The sequence below is a fragment of the Urocampus carinirostris genome, chromosome 18, assembly GCF_059441175.1.
Source record: "Urocampus carinirostris isolate Australia breed hairy pipefish chromosome 18, RoL_Ucar_1.0, whole genome shotgun sequence".
Taxonomy (NCBI): Eukaryota; Metazoa; Chordata; class Actinopteri; order Syngnathiformes; family Syngnathidae; genus Urocampus; species Urocampus carinirostris.
The window spans coordinates 21,712,299-21,726,290 of record NC_142366.1 but is presented as its reverse complement, the minus strand read 5'-3'; the positions used below and the strand labels follow the sequence as shown (position 1 = coordinate 21,726,290).

Below are 13,992 nucleotides of genomic sequence, written 5' to 3'. Positions count from 1 at the left end.
GCTCAGGGGGGGCCAACCCGGTCCTCGAGAGACGCATGTCCTGCATGTTTCGGAGGTTTCTCTGCTCCAACATAGGTGATGCAAATATTCAGTTGTTAGTAAGCTGCATGGAAGCTGGATAATGATCCGGGTGATTGGAATTTGTAGCTGTATGTGCTCTCTAGCTGGTTCTATAAATTGTTTTTATTGCGAATTATGTAAGGTAGTATAAGAGGGCAATCAATGGTGTATGGTGCTTTTTGGTTTACGATATTTTGAGCACGGCAAAATATGTATATGCTTCTAGCCAACCTTTTTCGTATTGCGCTTAGCTGAAATTTAGTTTCTCATCAAGCAAAATGATAACTGTAAGGCCTTGACAACCTACTCAATGTTGCAAATGGTGTTTAAATTACCACACACATCCGTCAATGTCATTATGACTGCAGTTTCACAAAACCAATTATAAACTGTTTATCAGTGATCTTCCTGAGGGAATCACTGAGCGAATACAGTGACATTGTTTTTAGGAAAGGACAATCATTCCTTGGGAGGAAAGCTTCCTTATCTGGTTCACTTCTGATTGGCAGAGGGGGAGACACATGGTCTGGGTTAGCATGGTAATTAAACAGACCCCCCTCCCTCAATTTGTATGCAAACACTACATGTGCAACAAGTTAAGTGGGTCACCAACTTATAGCAATATAACAAAATAAATTGTGTAGAGTGGCATGATTGACTGTGTAGTGTAGTGATTGAGGTTGCAGTAGTTCACAGTAGTAGTTAGCATGTTTATTGTTCTTAATGGTGCCATTCATCTTGCCATTTATATATATATATATATATATATATATATATATATATATATATACACACCACAGCCATATCCCCCTAGTGGAAGGTGGCTAGAGTCATTTCTGACTCTTTTTGGGAGATTGATTCAGAGGAGGGGATTCCCAGCCCCCTCGATCAACCCAACTGAGGTGTTGGCAGTCATTAGGTGAACAAACCCCCCAATTCCAACCCCTAATGATGAACGCCAAGCAGGAAGGCAACGGGTACCAATGTTTAAGTCTTAGGTATGACTCGGCCGAGGCTTGAACCACAACCTCACAGTCTCGGGGCGGATGCCACACCCCCAAGGCCACCAAGCTGGGTTATTATACGCCACATTAATGCATCAGCGCTGATTTATGCTAAGTTTCTCTTTTCAGGTTAAACACGCTTACTTCACCCTCCAGGATCTCATATCCTTGCAAACAGTACAATCCGTTGTGTTTTACTTGTGTTTAGGCTGTTGGTGTTGATAGGCCTAAGCATCATTGTGTTGACATAGGAACAGTACTTTTGGATTGGCAGAACGAGGTGGTGGTCCCTTTTTTTAAGAAAGGGAACTGGGGAGTGTGTTCCAACTACAGCTGAATCGCATTTCTCAGTTTACCCTGTTGAGGTCTATTCAGGGGTACTGGAGATGAAATTCCGTCAGGAAATCAAATCTTTAGTGGTTTTGGTCCTGGGCATTATACAGTTGACCAGTTTCAAAACCTCTGCAAGGTGCATGGGAGTTTGCCGATCCAGTCTACATGTGTTTTGTGGACTCAGAAAAGGTATTCAACCAAGGTCCGTAGGGAGACCTGTGGCGTGTGCTCTTTGTATGGGGTACTAGACAGTCAGATACAGGCCGTTCCAATGAGGGTTGGACTCTGCCAATGAGGTCGCTATTATTTTCATAACCTTTATAACTAGAATCTATGTGCTTCGAGGCATAGAAAGGCCCGGTTTCAGGCCTTACCATTCAGTCTCTCTTAATCAGGTGATGTGGTAGTGTTAGTTTCCTCACTCTGGCCTTCAGCTCTTACTGGAGCAGTTCAGAGCCGAATGTGAAGCTGTTGGCTTGAAAATCAGCACCTCCAAGTCTGATACCATGGTCCCCGGCCAGAAAAGGGTGTAAGGTCCACTTCCGATCGGGGGTGAGATCAGCCCCCAAGTGTAGGAGATCAAAAATCAGCGGTCTCCTTCATGTGTTAGGGCAGGCTAGAGCAGTAGATCGAAACGGGAATCAGTGCAACTAATCAATCTGACCCTGTACCCATCCATTGTGGTGAACAAGCAGAGGAAAAAGGGAAAGTGCTTGATTTAGTAGACAATCTATGTTCTACACCTAACCTTTGATCAATAACTCTGGATTATGACAGAAAATATACCCCAATTACATGTGTCTGAAAATGAGTGTCTTTGCTATCCCTTGGAGATAAGGCAAGAAACTTAGTCATCCGGCAGGGAATAAGTACTGCCGCTCCTGGAAGTGTCCCTCAGGAGGTGTTTCGGGCAAGTTCCACCAGCAGGGGGCCCCAGGGATAACCCAGTACACAATGGTAAGACCACGTCTCTAGGATCCTTTCAGATGAGCTGGGCGGAGTGGCTTGAAATAAAGGTGTTTGGGCTACCCTGCAAAGCCTGGTGTCCCAGATAAACAGAGGACGTTGGGGAAATGAATGAATGAATGCATCAAGAAATGAATTGATGTTTTGCTTGTTAATTTCAGAGAGACATTGGTGTTGTATCCCAACTAGTGCTAAGGTAAAGTGTGTGTGGTTCTGGGTGCGTATCACGCTTTACTTCTTATATTAAATACATTTTCTCAGATGTAGGAGGAAATACGTATAAAAAGCAACGTGTACATTCATTGTGTGATGTGCCATTCCATAAAAGTATGTGGTAGTTCCCGCAAACACCTGGGAGAATAATGTGTTTTGGACCGTTTGCAGAAATGAGAGAGGCAATGAATCAGGGTTAATACGAAAACACAAACACTGAAATATATAATCACGACTAATAGTTATGAAGCAGGACTCATAAACAACAGCTTCATTTATTTTTGCTCCTTTAAAGTTCCATCCTGATATAACCTGAGAGGCCACGACCGGAGCTTACAGTAACCATTACAAAAGAAAAAAACAAAACATATCGCTGATGCTCTCTCACCAGCAAGCAAAATGTATTTTTATTTGTTGTGTCCTAGACTTTAAGAACGTAACACATAGTAAAGTAAAGAAGTCTCTCATGGTACAAACATTTCCATAGTAAACGAGTTGACAGTGGCATTGCTCAATTACTGTATTTTCTGGAGTGTAAGGCTCACCCCCAAAAAAAAAAAAAAAAAACATTTGCCAGAAATTTGATCGTGCGCCTTATCATGCAGCGCACCTTATATGCAGACAGAACTGGATCTGCATTACCATATTTGTGCAATTACTGTAAATTCCGGACTATAAGCCACTACTTTTTTCCCTAACTTTCAACCCTGCGGCTTAGTCAGTGATGCGGCCAATTTATGTAATTTTTCTAACGGCCGCTAGTGGCGCTTGAGTGTTGCTACCATTAACTGCCCTGTCAGAGCTATATTATTATTATTATTAAAGCTTTGAAAACTCTCTCGGTGTACCGTCTTTCTTTGTAAATATGAGTAACCTATGTATAATATGTATTTGCAACTGTATATTTTTGTAATGTATTTATTTGTATTTATTTTAGGCAATTATTCTGATATGTTTTGTACGGGTGAACGAAAAATGAGGGGCGGAACAAACGCGGGGTGCCGAGTTTAAGTGGGGACCGCTAAAGGTGAGGGACGGACAAGGAAAGAAGAGGGGGTAAAAAGTTGGTTAAAGAAAAAGGAGTTGCGTGAGTAAATGTGTTCATCTGATAAATTTTTCCCACCCTTACCTTTGGAAATATACACTTTTTCCTTGGATTACTTTCAACGGGACCTGGACTCTGCAAGTCTGCATCAAACCTTAAGTACCGTTATCATTTTCCGTTCATTTTGCCGGCTGTGATTTTTGAACTGTGGACTTTAATGAAGGACATTTAGTTTCAATCGCGGGACTTGAAGTCGGGTTTGGGTTAATTTTGTGTTTGTGTTAAATGTTTGAATGTGGGCGCATGCGGCTTATATACAGTTGCGACTTGTGTATGTACAAAATCAGTTTTCCTCTTCAAATGTGGTGGGTGCGGCTTATAATCAGGTGTGCTCTATAGTCCGGAATTTACGGTAATCAGTCTATAAAATTTGCTGACCACATTTGTATTGCATTGTGGGCAACGGGGATCGAGCTGAATACCATTGGTAAGAACACCGAATAGCTGCTTAGGTTTTAATTGCATTGGATGTAATGGCAATTAAATCCAGATCACGTAGGGAAGGCACCGCATATAGAGATACAAATTACATTAGTAAAACCGTTGGTTGCTATCAGTGGTGTCCACACTTTACATAAAGCGGGCCAGATTTGGTAACATTGGTAAAAAGTGCCAGATTTGAAAACCAAGTTTCAATTGAATGCTCCTATGCATCTAATAGTGCAGAATTTAGGGTGTATAAACGTTTCGTTTTAAATATACTAGGACTTTTTATTTTACACTAACTAAAGTCCCCTAGTGACTGATTCATGTCCGTTCTGTTTATTCATTTACTATGATTTTATACAAAAATCGACAATAACCGTTTGGGATTCCGACCAAGACTTGGCTTAGCTAAAACATCCCCGAAGCTGCAAAGGCAAGCAGCCCAGTTTGCAGTGCAAACACTGCCAGGAAAATGACAACTATTGGAAACGACTTCTTGGACCAAAATGACACAAACAAACAATGTGGCACTCACCCAAATGTTGCCATCTTGGTGATAAGGTTTCCAATTCCTCCCCGTGTCGCTGTAGAGAAGACGGTACCGTGTTGTCCAGTCAGAGCTGCTGTAGCGACCTTGTGTGGCAATGCCGCTCAGTTGCTTTCTGGAGCCCAGGTCCACCTGCAGCCACTGGTAGTGATCGCTGTCGAGCGGAGACCATCCACCGGCACCTGAAAACAAACAAAAAGTTGAAGTTTGCAAGAACTCTCAAATGTAATCATCCATTTTCTGCACCGGTTATCCTCGCTAGGATCGCAGGGGTGCTGGAGCCCATCCCACTGTCTTCAGGCAGTGGGCAGGGAACACTCTAAAATGTCAATAAACCAGGCAATAACTTTCTCTCACTGAAAGGAGAAGCCTTCAGATTGTGTTGTACTTTTGCATAATGACAATAAAGAGCATCCAATCAACTAAAATTACGTGTTTTGTTTTTCTTGATTGTAGATGTATAGTCATTACTTAGTTACGATCATATACTCTCAGTCGGTAAGGATGTCATCTCAAGGTAAGTTTGTCATGAGCTCTCTCTCTACCGGTAACCAGCACCAATCACCTCCCTATTCTGTCACCGCAACCTGATCTGTTCCACCTGGCTGTTCCTGTTTACCACCAGCTGTTTTGAATTTCCTACCAAAGCTCTGTATTTAAAGCCCTGCCTTACAGCCTACCTTTGTCAGATCATCTGCAAAGCCTACACTTGCGTTCTAAGGGATGGGCAGGGCACCTGTATGATGTGGCAGGGGTAAACCAGTGAAAGCTGTCAGGCCCTGGTGTTGAACAGAAGAGTGTGTTGCGTCACCCTGACCCGAGTGACATGGCTGCTTTCTTGTGTCCCGTTTCATCTGGAGGGACGAAAGCATGACCAACATGGGTCCCGAGGTGCTTAACTTGTTTGGGTGTTAGGGCTTTTGGTAGGTAGGTAGGTAGGTATGTAGGTAGGTAGAATGTCATTGTTATTTTGTGTAAAGGATTATGGCAGTGATGAAGAATATGGAGGACCATTCCTGACATATGTAAAAATAACTGTATTAATAAGTAAACACCTACAAGTGCATGTCATTTAAATAAGTCAGCACATAAATAAATAATGCAACGCCTGGATTTATGGCATAAAAGCAATGGTTTCATATATTTATGCAATTTGTCATTTTTTGTCATGTATCTTGTTGTCTACTTGGTCTTGTATTTTGTCATTTGTTTTCTATGGATTTTGTTGTATATTTTGTCAATCAAATATTATTCAAACGAAGGAGTGGGTCCTGAATGACATTTACCCATTTATCTATCCATTTACCTACCTTCCTACTTACCTGTAGTTAAAAATATATATGTAGAGAGATAAGGCAGTGGGAATTTAAATTTTAAAAAGCAGATGAGCTCAGTTCCAAATCCCCCAACACCACCTGAGGACTACCTGAGAAGGAACTTAATATTCTCATAATACCATTTCATATTGAGTGTGTGCTTTTCCAAAGTTATACAGTGTCGTTTTATTCTTGGTCAGTGTCCAGAAGCTAGTTTCTCCACCAAGACAGACAGCGGCAAAGTGTGGGCTAAGTCATGTTTTATTTAGCTCTTACATGCAGAGCCTTCTGGCTCCATTGTGGTGAGTAGTGCTGTTTCTGCTTAAATGATATGTAATAATGCATAGGTGAGGGCTGTGAGGCCTATACCTGTACATCTTGGAGAACGGCATTAGTATGCAAGACATTTTAGAATGGATTCCTTTCTGATATTTGCATTCATAGCTCAGTGACATATGGAAGGTTCTGCCACTGTCAGCCACACAGCATGTGTGAACACATTGCCCTCCCATTGTGTCCATTCATTATAAAATAGAGAGCATCCATTTCATTTACGGCGACATTCTAAATAACATAAAATGCAGAAAACTTCTTAGTAGGGCTTGATATATGTACTTATTTATAGAGAATTACCACAAAGCACATTTCATTCAATGCATGCAGAAGATACTGTTGTTATTGATTTTGTCATATTTGGCTGAAAGATGCGTCACTCATGGAAATTAGGATACTTATAAAACTTAGCCTATGGGGTATTGCGCTCGCCCCGAGTCTGGGAGGTTGTGGTTCAAGCCTCGGCCGAGTCATACCTAAGACTTAAACATTGGTACCCTGCTTGGCGTTCAGCATTAGGGGTTGGAATTGGGGGGTTTGGTCACCTAATGACTCCCAACACCTCAGTTGGGTTGAGCGAGGGGGCTGGGAATCCCCTCCTCTTTATCAATCTCACAAAAAGAGTCAGAAATGACTCTAGCCACCTCCCACTCGGGGATATGGCTGCGGTATATATATATATATATATATATATATATATATATATATATATATATATATATAAAACTTAACTAAATCACAGCAATTTGCAAAAGGGCCACTATAACACATTTGCACAAAACTCAATAATACTACGAATTTTAGAGACAGCAAACAATATATGTATTGTGCAGGAGTATACCAGTTGCTTCCAGTTGTACTAAATTTGAAATCAGATACAGAAATAGTTTTAATACAGTCATCAGCTCATAGCTTAAAACACAATGCCATCTAGCAATATAAAATGACATAGTAAGTTGTAGCAAATCTATTGTGATTGTCAATTATCACAAGTGGGTGCTAGTTGAAAATATCCTTGGGATGCAGGAATCACTGTTCACTAAGGACTAGCCTCCCAAAAACACAAATTGAGAGCTACTTCTAGAGTACTGAAGGTGAAGTACTGGCTGTCAGATACACATTTTAAGTTGTAAATACATTCAACATCTTGCAATTGACCTATTTAATATGGTTGTTTGGTTTAATTTATATGCTACGGTGTCACAGGCCTAAAACACCTAATATGACTTGCGATAAATGGGTCTTCCTTTGGTTGTCAGAAGGGGATATTAGGCTGCAAAACACGTCTTTCAGTATGTATGTATTTATTTGCACTTGAAAACTGTACTATACATGAAGTATATCGAGCTTTTGTATCAATGGATAATTGTGTGCAAACTGCAAGGCACTTTGACAAACAGTAAGTTGGACTAACTGTGCAAACTGCCAGAGTGCCTCGTGACTGCAAATCAAGGCATGAGATTCAACGGAGTTTAAGACCACAGAAAAGTGGGAGCACACTCAAAGTGAAACCTTAAAAATATATCGATCTATCTATCTACCCTGGTCATATCCCTCGAGAGGGGTGACCGACAGCAGGACAGATACATACAAAAACAAAGAAAATAAAAAAAGGGAATACGTAGCAAAAAAACACACACAAAAATGTTTGGACCATGGTCAACCCAAATGCCCAAACACCCAAACGAGTTATGGACCTCGGCACTCAAGTTGGTCATGCTTTCGTCCCTCCAGATGAAACGGGACACAAGAAAGCGGCCATGTCACCCGGGTCAGGGTCACACAACACACTCTTCTGTTCAACAGCAGGGCCCGACAGCTTTCACTGGTTTACCCCTGCTGCATCATACAGGTAAACATCCCACTTTCCTTTTACAACACATCTCCACTCATTCCTATCACCAACAAGATCTCTAGCTTCCACGATATTTAGACCCCTTTCCTGCAGTGCCGTCATAATACCATCCATCCACGTCAATCGCAGCTTTACTCTTGGTATTTTTCCATTTACTTCTGCTCTGTAGATCCTCTCCATGTGCCCAAACCACCCGAGTACTTTTATCCACACGCTGTTTAAATGAAATGAAATGAAATGATCTGCATTTCTATAGCGCTTTTCAAGTCAATGACTTCCCAAAGCGCTTTACAATGTGCTTCACATTTCCCAATAGCGGCCGTGCAGCCATGTAAGGCGCTAACCTGCTTATTGGGGGTCTTAGGGGTTCAGTGTCTTACCCAAGGACACTTCGGCATGTAACACGGACAAGCCGGGATTCGAACTGGGATCCCTTGATCCCAAGACGAGCGCTCTACCTCCTGAGCTACTGCCGCCCCTAAATGGTCTGCAACAGGTTGAAAAGCAACAATAAAAATATAATACTAATAATAAACCGGAACTGCAACAGCTGCTTGATAATGCTTTGTGAAACTATCGGCGAGAACTCAGAATATGTATAAAAAGCGTGCTTTAATGTTAATTAGACACTTTGTCAGAATGCAGCCTTTGTCTATATCACAATTGTGTTCGGTATATTCTGCCATTAAATTTCGCAAGAACAAGTTCATTTCCAGCCTCAGTTTTTTCCAACATTCATATCACCTGACATTAGATGAACACGTAAAGGACAAGAAAGGAAAAGAAAAGACTATCCTGTAACACACCTTACATCCTTAACCTCGTTTTTGAAAGATGTTTTTAGATCTGATCTATTCTTTAGAATATGACCACAAACTAGTACAGTGGAACCTCGGTTTTCGAACGCCTCTCAGTTCGGACAAATCGGTGTTCGACCAAAAATTTCGAGAAATTCTTGCTCCGCTGTTAGGTCAAAAAAATCGGAGTTCGAACGCCGGTACGCTGGGGTGCGATGCTGAGCGGCGTACGGGTGTTTAAGCCCCTAATTATGCCTCCGAAGAAGGTCGGTGCAAGCAGGACAGGTGAAAAAAGACAAGTTGTTCGTCCAACTATTGCCTTTAAGAAAGACAATAGCTAAATATGAAAGAGGTGTACGAATTTCCGATCTTGCTAGTGAATACAGCGTGGCTAAATCTACTATCGGTACGATAGTAAAGAATAAGGAGGCTGTGAAATCGAGTGATGCGGCTAAGGAAGTGAGCGCTATAAGCAAGCAACTGCCGCAAGTTTTGGAAGAGGTTGAAATACTTTTGATGATTTTTCTCTCCCCACCGTCCACAACAAATGTACGAAATCCTGTTCATAATCCTTTTTTTTTTTCATTACACGTTCATGTTAGCGCAATCTCAACGCAAACGTACGATTAGCTTCATGTTTACGTTCATGGTAAACATTCAGGGCGTTGGAACGGATTACAATGATTTTACATTACTTTTAATGGGAAAAACGATTTCAGTGATTGAACAAATCGGTTTTCGAACAGGGTTCTGGAACGGATTATGGTCGAGAACCGAGGTTCCACTCTAATAATAAATAAACAGGGGTACATTATAAAATACAACGCTGGATAGCAATTTTAGAACGTGGGGGCACCATTTTGAGTCCTTCTTATTCACTCATCCATGTCTACCTTGGACACAAATCAACTTTGTAAGTCATGTAAAAAGACTACAAAAATGGATATTTAAATACAGTGATCAACTTTTATGTCACGGTTTACTTACTGTGCATATATTGTATCCCAAATATTAATGTGTGAAATTTACTAACACATTTATAGATAACACCATTTAAATAAAAAAAAAAATCACCCATGTTAGCGACATTTTTTTTTCAAATATTTTATACATAATATAAATGTTATTTATATTAAGTATTTAAAAAGTGAAGTGGTGGCAGCTGTAATAGTTCCTTAAAGCTTAAATTGCAAAACTTGAACACTCTAAAATGTGTAGCCAACTCGTGTAGGTTGCTAAATGTATTAGACACAAATATTAACAATTATGCTCCGTTTCCAGTTGACTGAATTTCTAGACCAGCAAAGGTTTTTAAGGTGAAATCAATAGCCTAAGTCAGGGGCGTCAAACATGCGACCCGGGGGCCAGATCAGGCCCGCCAAGGGATTGAATCCGGCCCGCAAGACAAGGCTCAGAGAAGCGCAAGAGAAAAACGAGCTGCAGGTTGAAATATGTCCACTTGATGTTGCCAAAGCCAGGTGCCTCGAACAAAGACACTGTATTTGTATGTATTTATTTCTCTCTCTCTCTCTCTCTCTCTCTCTCACTCACTCTCACACTCACACTCACACTCACTCTTTTTTCCCCTCCCTTTTTGTCTCTCGCTGTCTCTTTCACTTTCTGTGTCTCTCTTTTTCTTTTTCTTTGTTTCTAATTGTCTTTTTCTCTATCTCTCTTTGTCTTTTTACCTTATTTTGCTCTCTCTTCCATTTTTCCTTCTCTCTCCTGTCTCTTTCTCTCTCTCTTGCTTTCCCATTCTCTTCTTCTCCTATTATATCTTCATCTCCTTTTTTTCTCTCCTTCTCTCTTTCCATTTCTCTTTGGATATCTTTCTTTCCCCCTCTCTCATTATTGGTATCTTGTTTTTCTCACGTTCCCTCTCTCTCTCTCTCTCTCTCTCTCTCTCACTCTCACTCTCTCTCTCTCTCTCACTCTCACTCTCACACTCACACTCACACTCACTCTCACACTCACTCTCACACTCACTCTCACACTCACTCACTCTTTTTTCCCCTCCCTTTTTGTCTCTCGCTGTCTCTTTCACTTTCTGTGTCTCTCTTTTTCTTTTTCTTTGTTTCTAATTGTCTTTTTCTCTATCTCTCTTTGTCTTTTTACCTTATTTTGCTCTCTCTTCCATTTTTCCTTCTCTCTCCTGTCTCTTTCTCTCTCTCTTGCTTTCCCATTCTCTTCTTCTCCTATTATATCTTCATCTCCTTTTTTTCTCTCCTTCTCTCTTTCCATTTCTCTTTGGATATCTTTCTTTCCCCCTCTCTCATTATTGGTATCTCGTTTTTCTCACGTTCTCTCTCTCTCTCTCTCTCTCTCTCTCTCTCTCTCTCTCTCTCTCTCTCTCTCTCTCTCTCTCTCTCTCTCTCTCTCTCTCTCTCTCTCTCTCTCTCTCTCTCTCTCTCTCTCTCTCTCTCTCTCTCTCTCTCTCTCATTCTTTGTCCCACCCTCTTTTTCTCTCCTTTGCTTTGTCTTATTTCTTTCTCTATTTCTTTCTCTCTAATCTACTAGTCCGGCCCCCGAGAGAATGTTTGTGCTATCTTGTGGCCCACAAGGTAAATTGAGTTCGACACCCCTGGCCTAAGTATTCCATTTAATTTAAAAGTTATCCGTTATTCCCTCTCTACTATCTAATAATAATAATAATAATTTCCTTTGTATTGTCATTCTTTGTAACAATGTACACAGAACGAAATGTCGATACACCTGACCCGTTGTAGCGAGCCGATGCAGCCGCAGCCAACAGAGGGCGCCGCCATTTTACCAATGTTATAAGTCTCAACCTATGTTTATTTTATTTTTGTGAACCAATGTGCTCTCTGTATATTTGGACTACTGTTTAATTTACGTAGGTTGGACCAACAGATGGGCGCCTCTGGGTTTGGTTCTTAGCCAATAAGTGAATTAGACCAAATAGGGAATATACAAGAATGGGTACAGAGATTAACAGGCACAACATCAGGAGACACATAAGTGAGAAGTGGATACACTACAAGCTGGTCCGTATCACCTCAATTCTTTGGGGATGGATTTTGCTTTGTAAAAAATGTTGTCATAAAAACAATGTACCAGTTTTGAAACAAACCAAAAACATTTAAAAGGGTGTTTGTGAAATTAAAAAGGTGGCAAAGAGAATACAGGGAATGGAGTAACTCTTAAGCATGGCACATGTTGGCCTGAGTGATGATAAGACATGATGAAATACTGTTAGTGATGTACACCCAGGGTTGGGTAGGGTTACTTTAACTTGATTACTTTCAATTACTTTTGGATTACTCCAATACCAAATATGCCAATAAAAGACAAAATAAACTAAATATGAATAAAATGACTAAATTGTGTGCAGGCTTGGGGAGTAACGGAATACATGGAACGGCAAAAATGATGTTGGCAAGCTGTTTGGATTTATTTTCATTTTGTTTCTGTCGCATTTTATGTTAGTTTTGCCGGAGATCAAAGAGATCAAAGCCAGGAGAGAAAGCTTACCACGTGTCGAGAGTCATCATTTTATTCATATTTAGTTTATTTTGTCTTTTATTAGCATGTTTGGTATTGGAGTAATCTAAAAGTAGTTGAAAGTAATTCAGTTAAAATAACCCTACCCAACCCTGTGTACACCTTAATACTTAGTACTACGGTTATCGCTGGTTCACTAGTTTGTGGATTGTGAATAGAATTGTCTTTATTGTCATTGATATCAACGTATCTTGCATTGTGTTCCGAGACTGCACACAGCATATGCCATTACACAGGCAGGTTAGGGAGGGCTTTGTGTGTTGGGTGCCTGTGACTGTACAAGTGTGCGACTGAGAGGCTGATGTTTGCTGCACAAGTCAATATGTACAACCACCTAAAACAAACTGCAAACACACAGCTATAGCTGTTTTTTAGCGGCTCGTTACATTCAAATCAAATTCAATTAAATCAGACTCTACAGCACGGCACCTGAGTAGATAGCCCGCAGCCCCACGGTTTAGAGGTCCAGGGTTAAATTCCAACGACCGCAGCCTCCTCATTTGGAGTTTGCATGTTCTCCCCGTGCTGTGTGGGATTTATCTGAGCCCTCTTGTTTCTTCTCACATTGCATGTCAGTTTAATTGGTGGAATCAAATTGCCCCTAGGTGTGAATGAACGAGTGGTTGTCTGTCTCTGCGTGCCCTGCAACTGGCTGGCAACCAGTTCAGGGTGTCCCCTGCCCACTGGCCGAAGATAGCTGGGATGGGCTCCAGCACCCACACGACCCTAGTTAGGATAAGTGGTGGACAAAATTGATGTATGCAAATCACTCTGAGGAAAGTTAGAAGCATGCAAAGAAATAGTGATCACAGCGGGTCCTCTATGGATTGTTATTGGATTTGGGAAGCAACTGAGGCGGCCATGCGAGAGAAGGCAGCGAGGCTGCAAACCCGGCCTACTGCTACATATAGGCTAACAACTCTCTTAATTCTCCCCTGCTGAGCCTGTATCTCACCAACGCTAGATCCACTAACCATGAAACAGATGACCTGGAGCTACAACTCATGGGAAACCTCTACATTCGGGCTGGTGATATTTTAATCACTGCGGAGGCCTGGCACAGTCCGAAGAGACCTGATGTTAGCGTGCAGCTAGCCAGCCAATCTCTAAATTGTTTTTTGCACTGTAAGTAAAAGCCTTCCATTTCCATTGTACTTTTGTAGAATGACACTAAAGAACATTCATTTTATTTGTGTATCAAGTTATTTTCCAACAGTTTTTTACTCTTAGTCGGTTAGGACATCTTGAGGTAAGTTTGACCCATCAGGGCGCAACTTTATGGATTTTCACTTTTTTCGCGTTGTTCTAGTCTCAACTAAAGTGGTTACCGAGGGATTACTGTATTCCACCCTCCTGACAACAATTTGACAGCTTATCCCTCTGCACGGGTATTATGCTCCGGCTGACAGACAAACCCAGACAGATAAACCGGACCAGGATCTGTGGAATGTCAATGCAGCACCTCTAAACCCCTTTGCAGCAGAGCTGTTCCATTGAGATCAACCCGTATCAAAA

The 13,992-nt window shown here is 41.3% G+C and overlaps 1 protein-coding gene across 1 annotated transcript in view; it reads right to left on the bottom strand.

Moving 5' to 3' along the window:
- Positions 1–13,992, bottom strand: part of cntnap2a (contactin associated protein 2a) — a 502,190-nt gene that overhangs the window by 272,029 nt on the left and 216,169 nt on the right. The window contains exon 3 of the mRNA XM_088322778.1: positions 4,643–4,836. Within this exon, the coding sequence (XP_088178904.1) occupies positions 4,643–4,836 (194 nt within the window). The remainder of the gene's footprint in view (positions 1–4,642; positions 4,837–13,992) is intronic.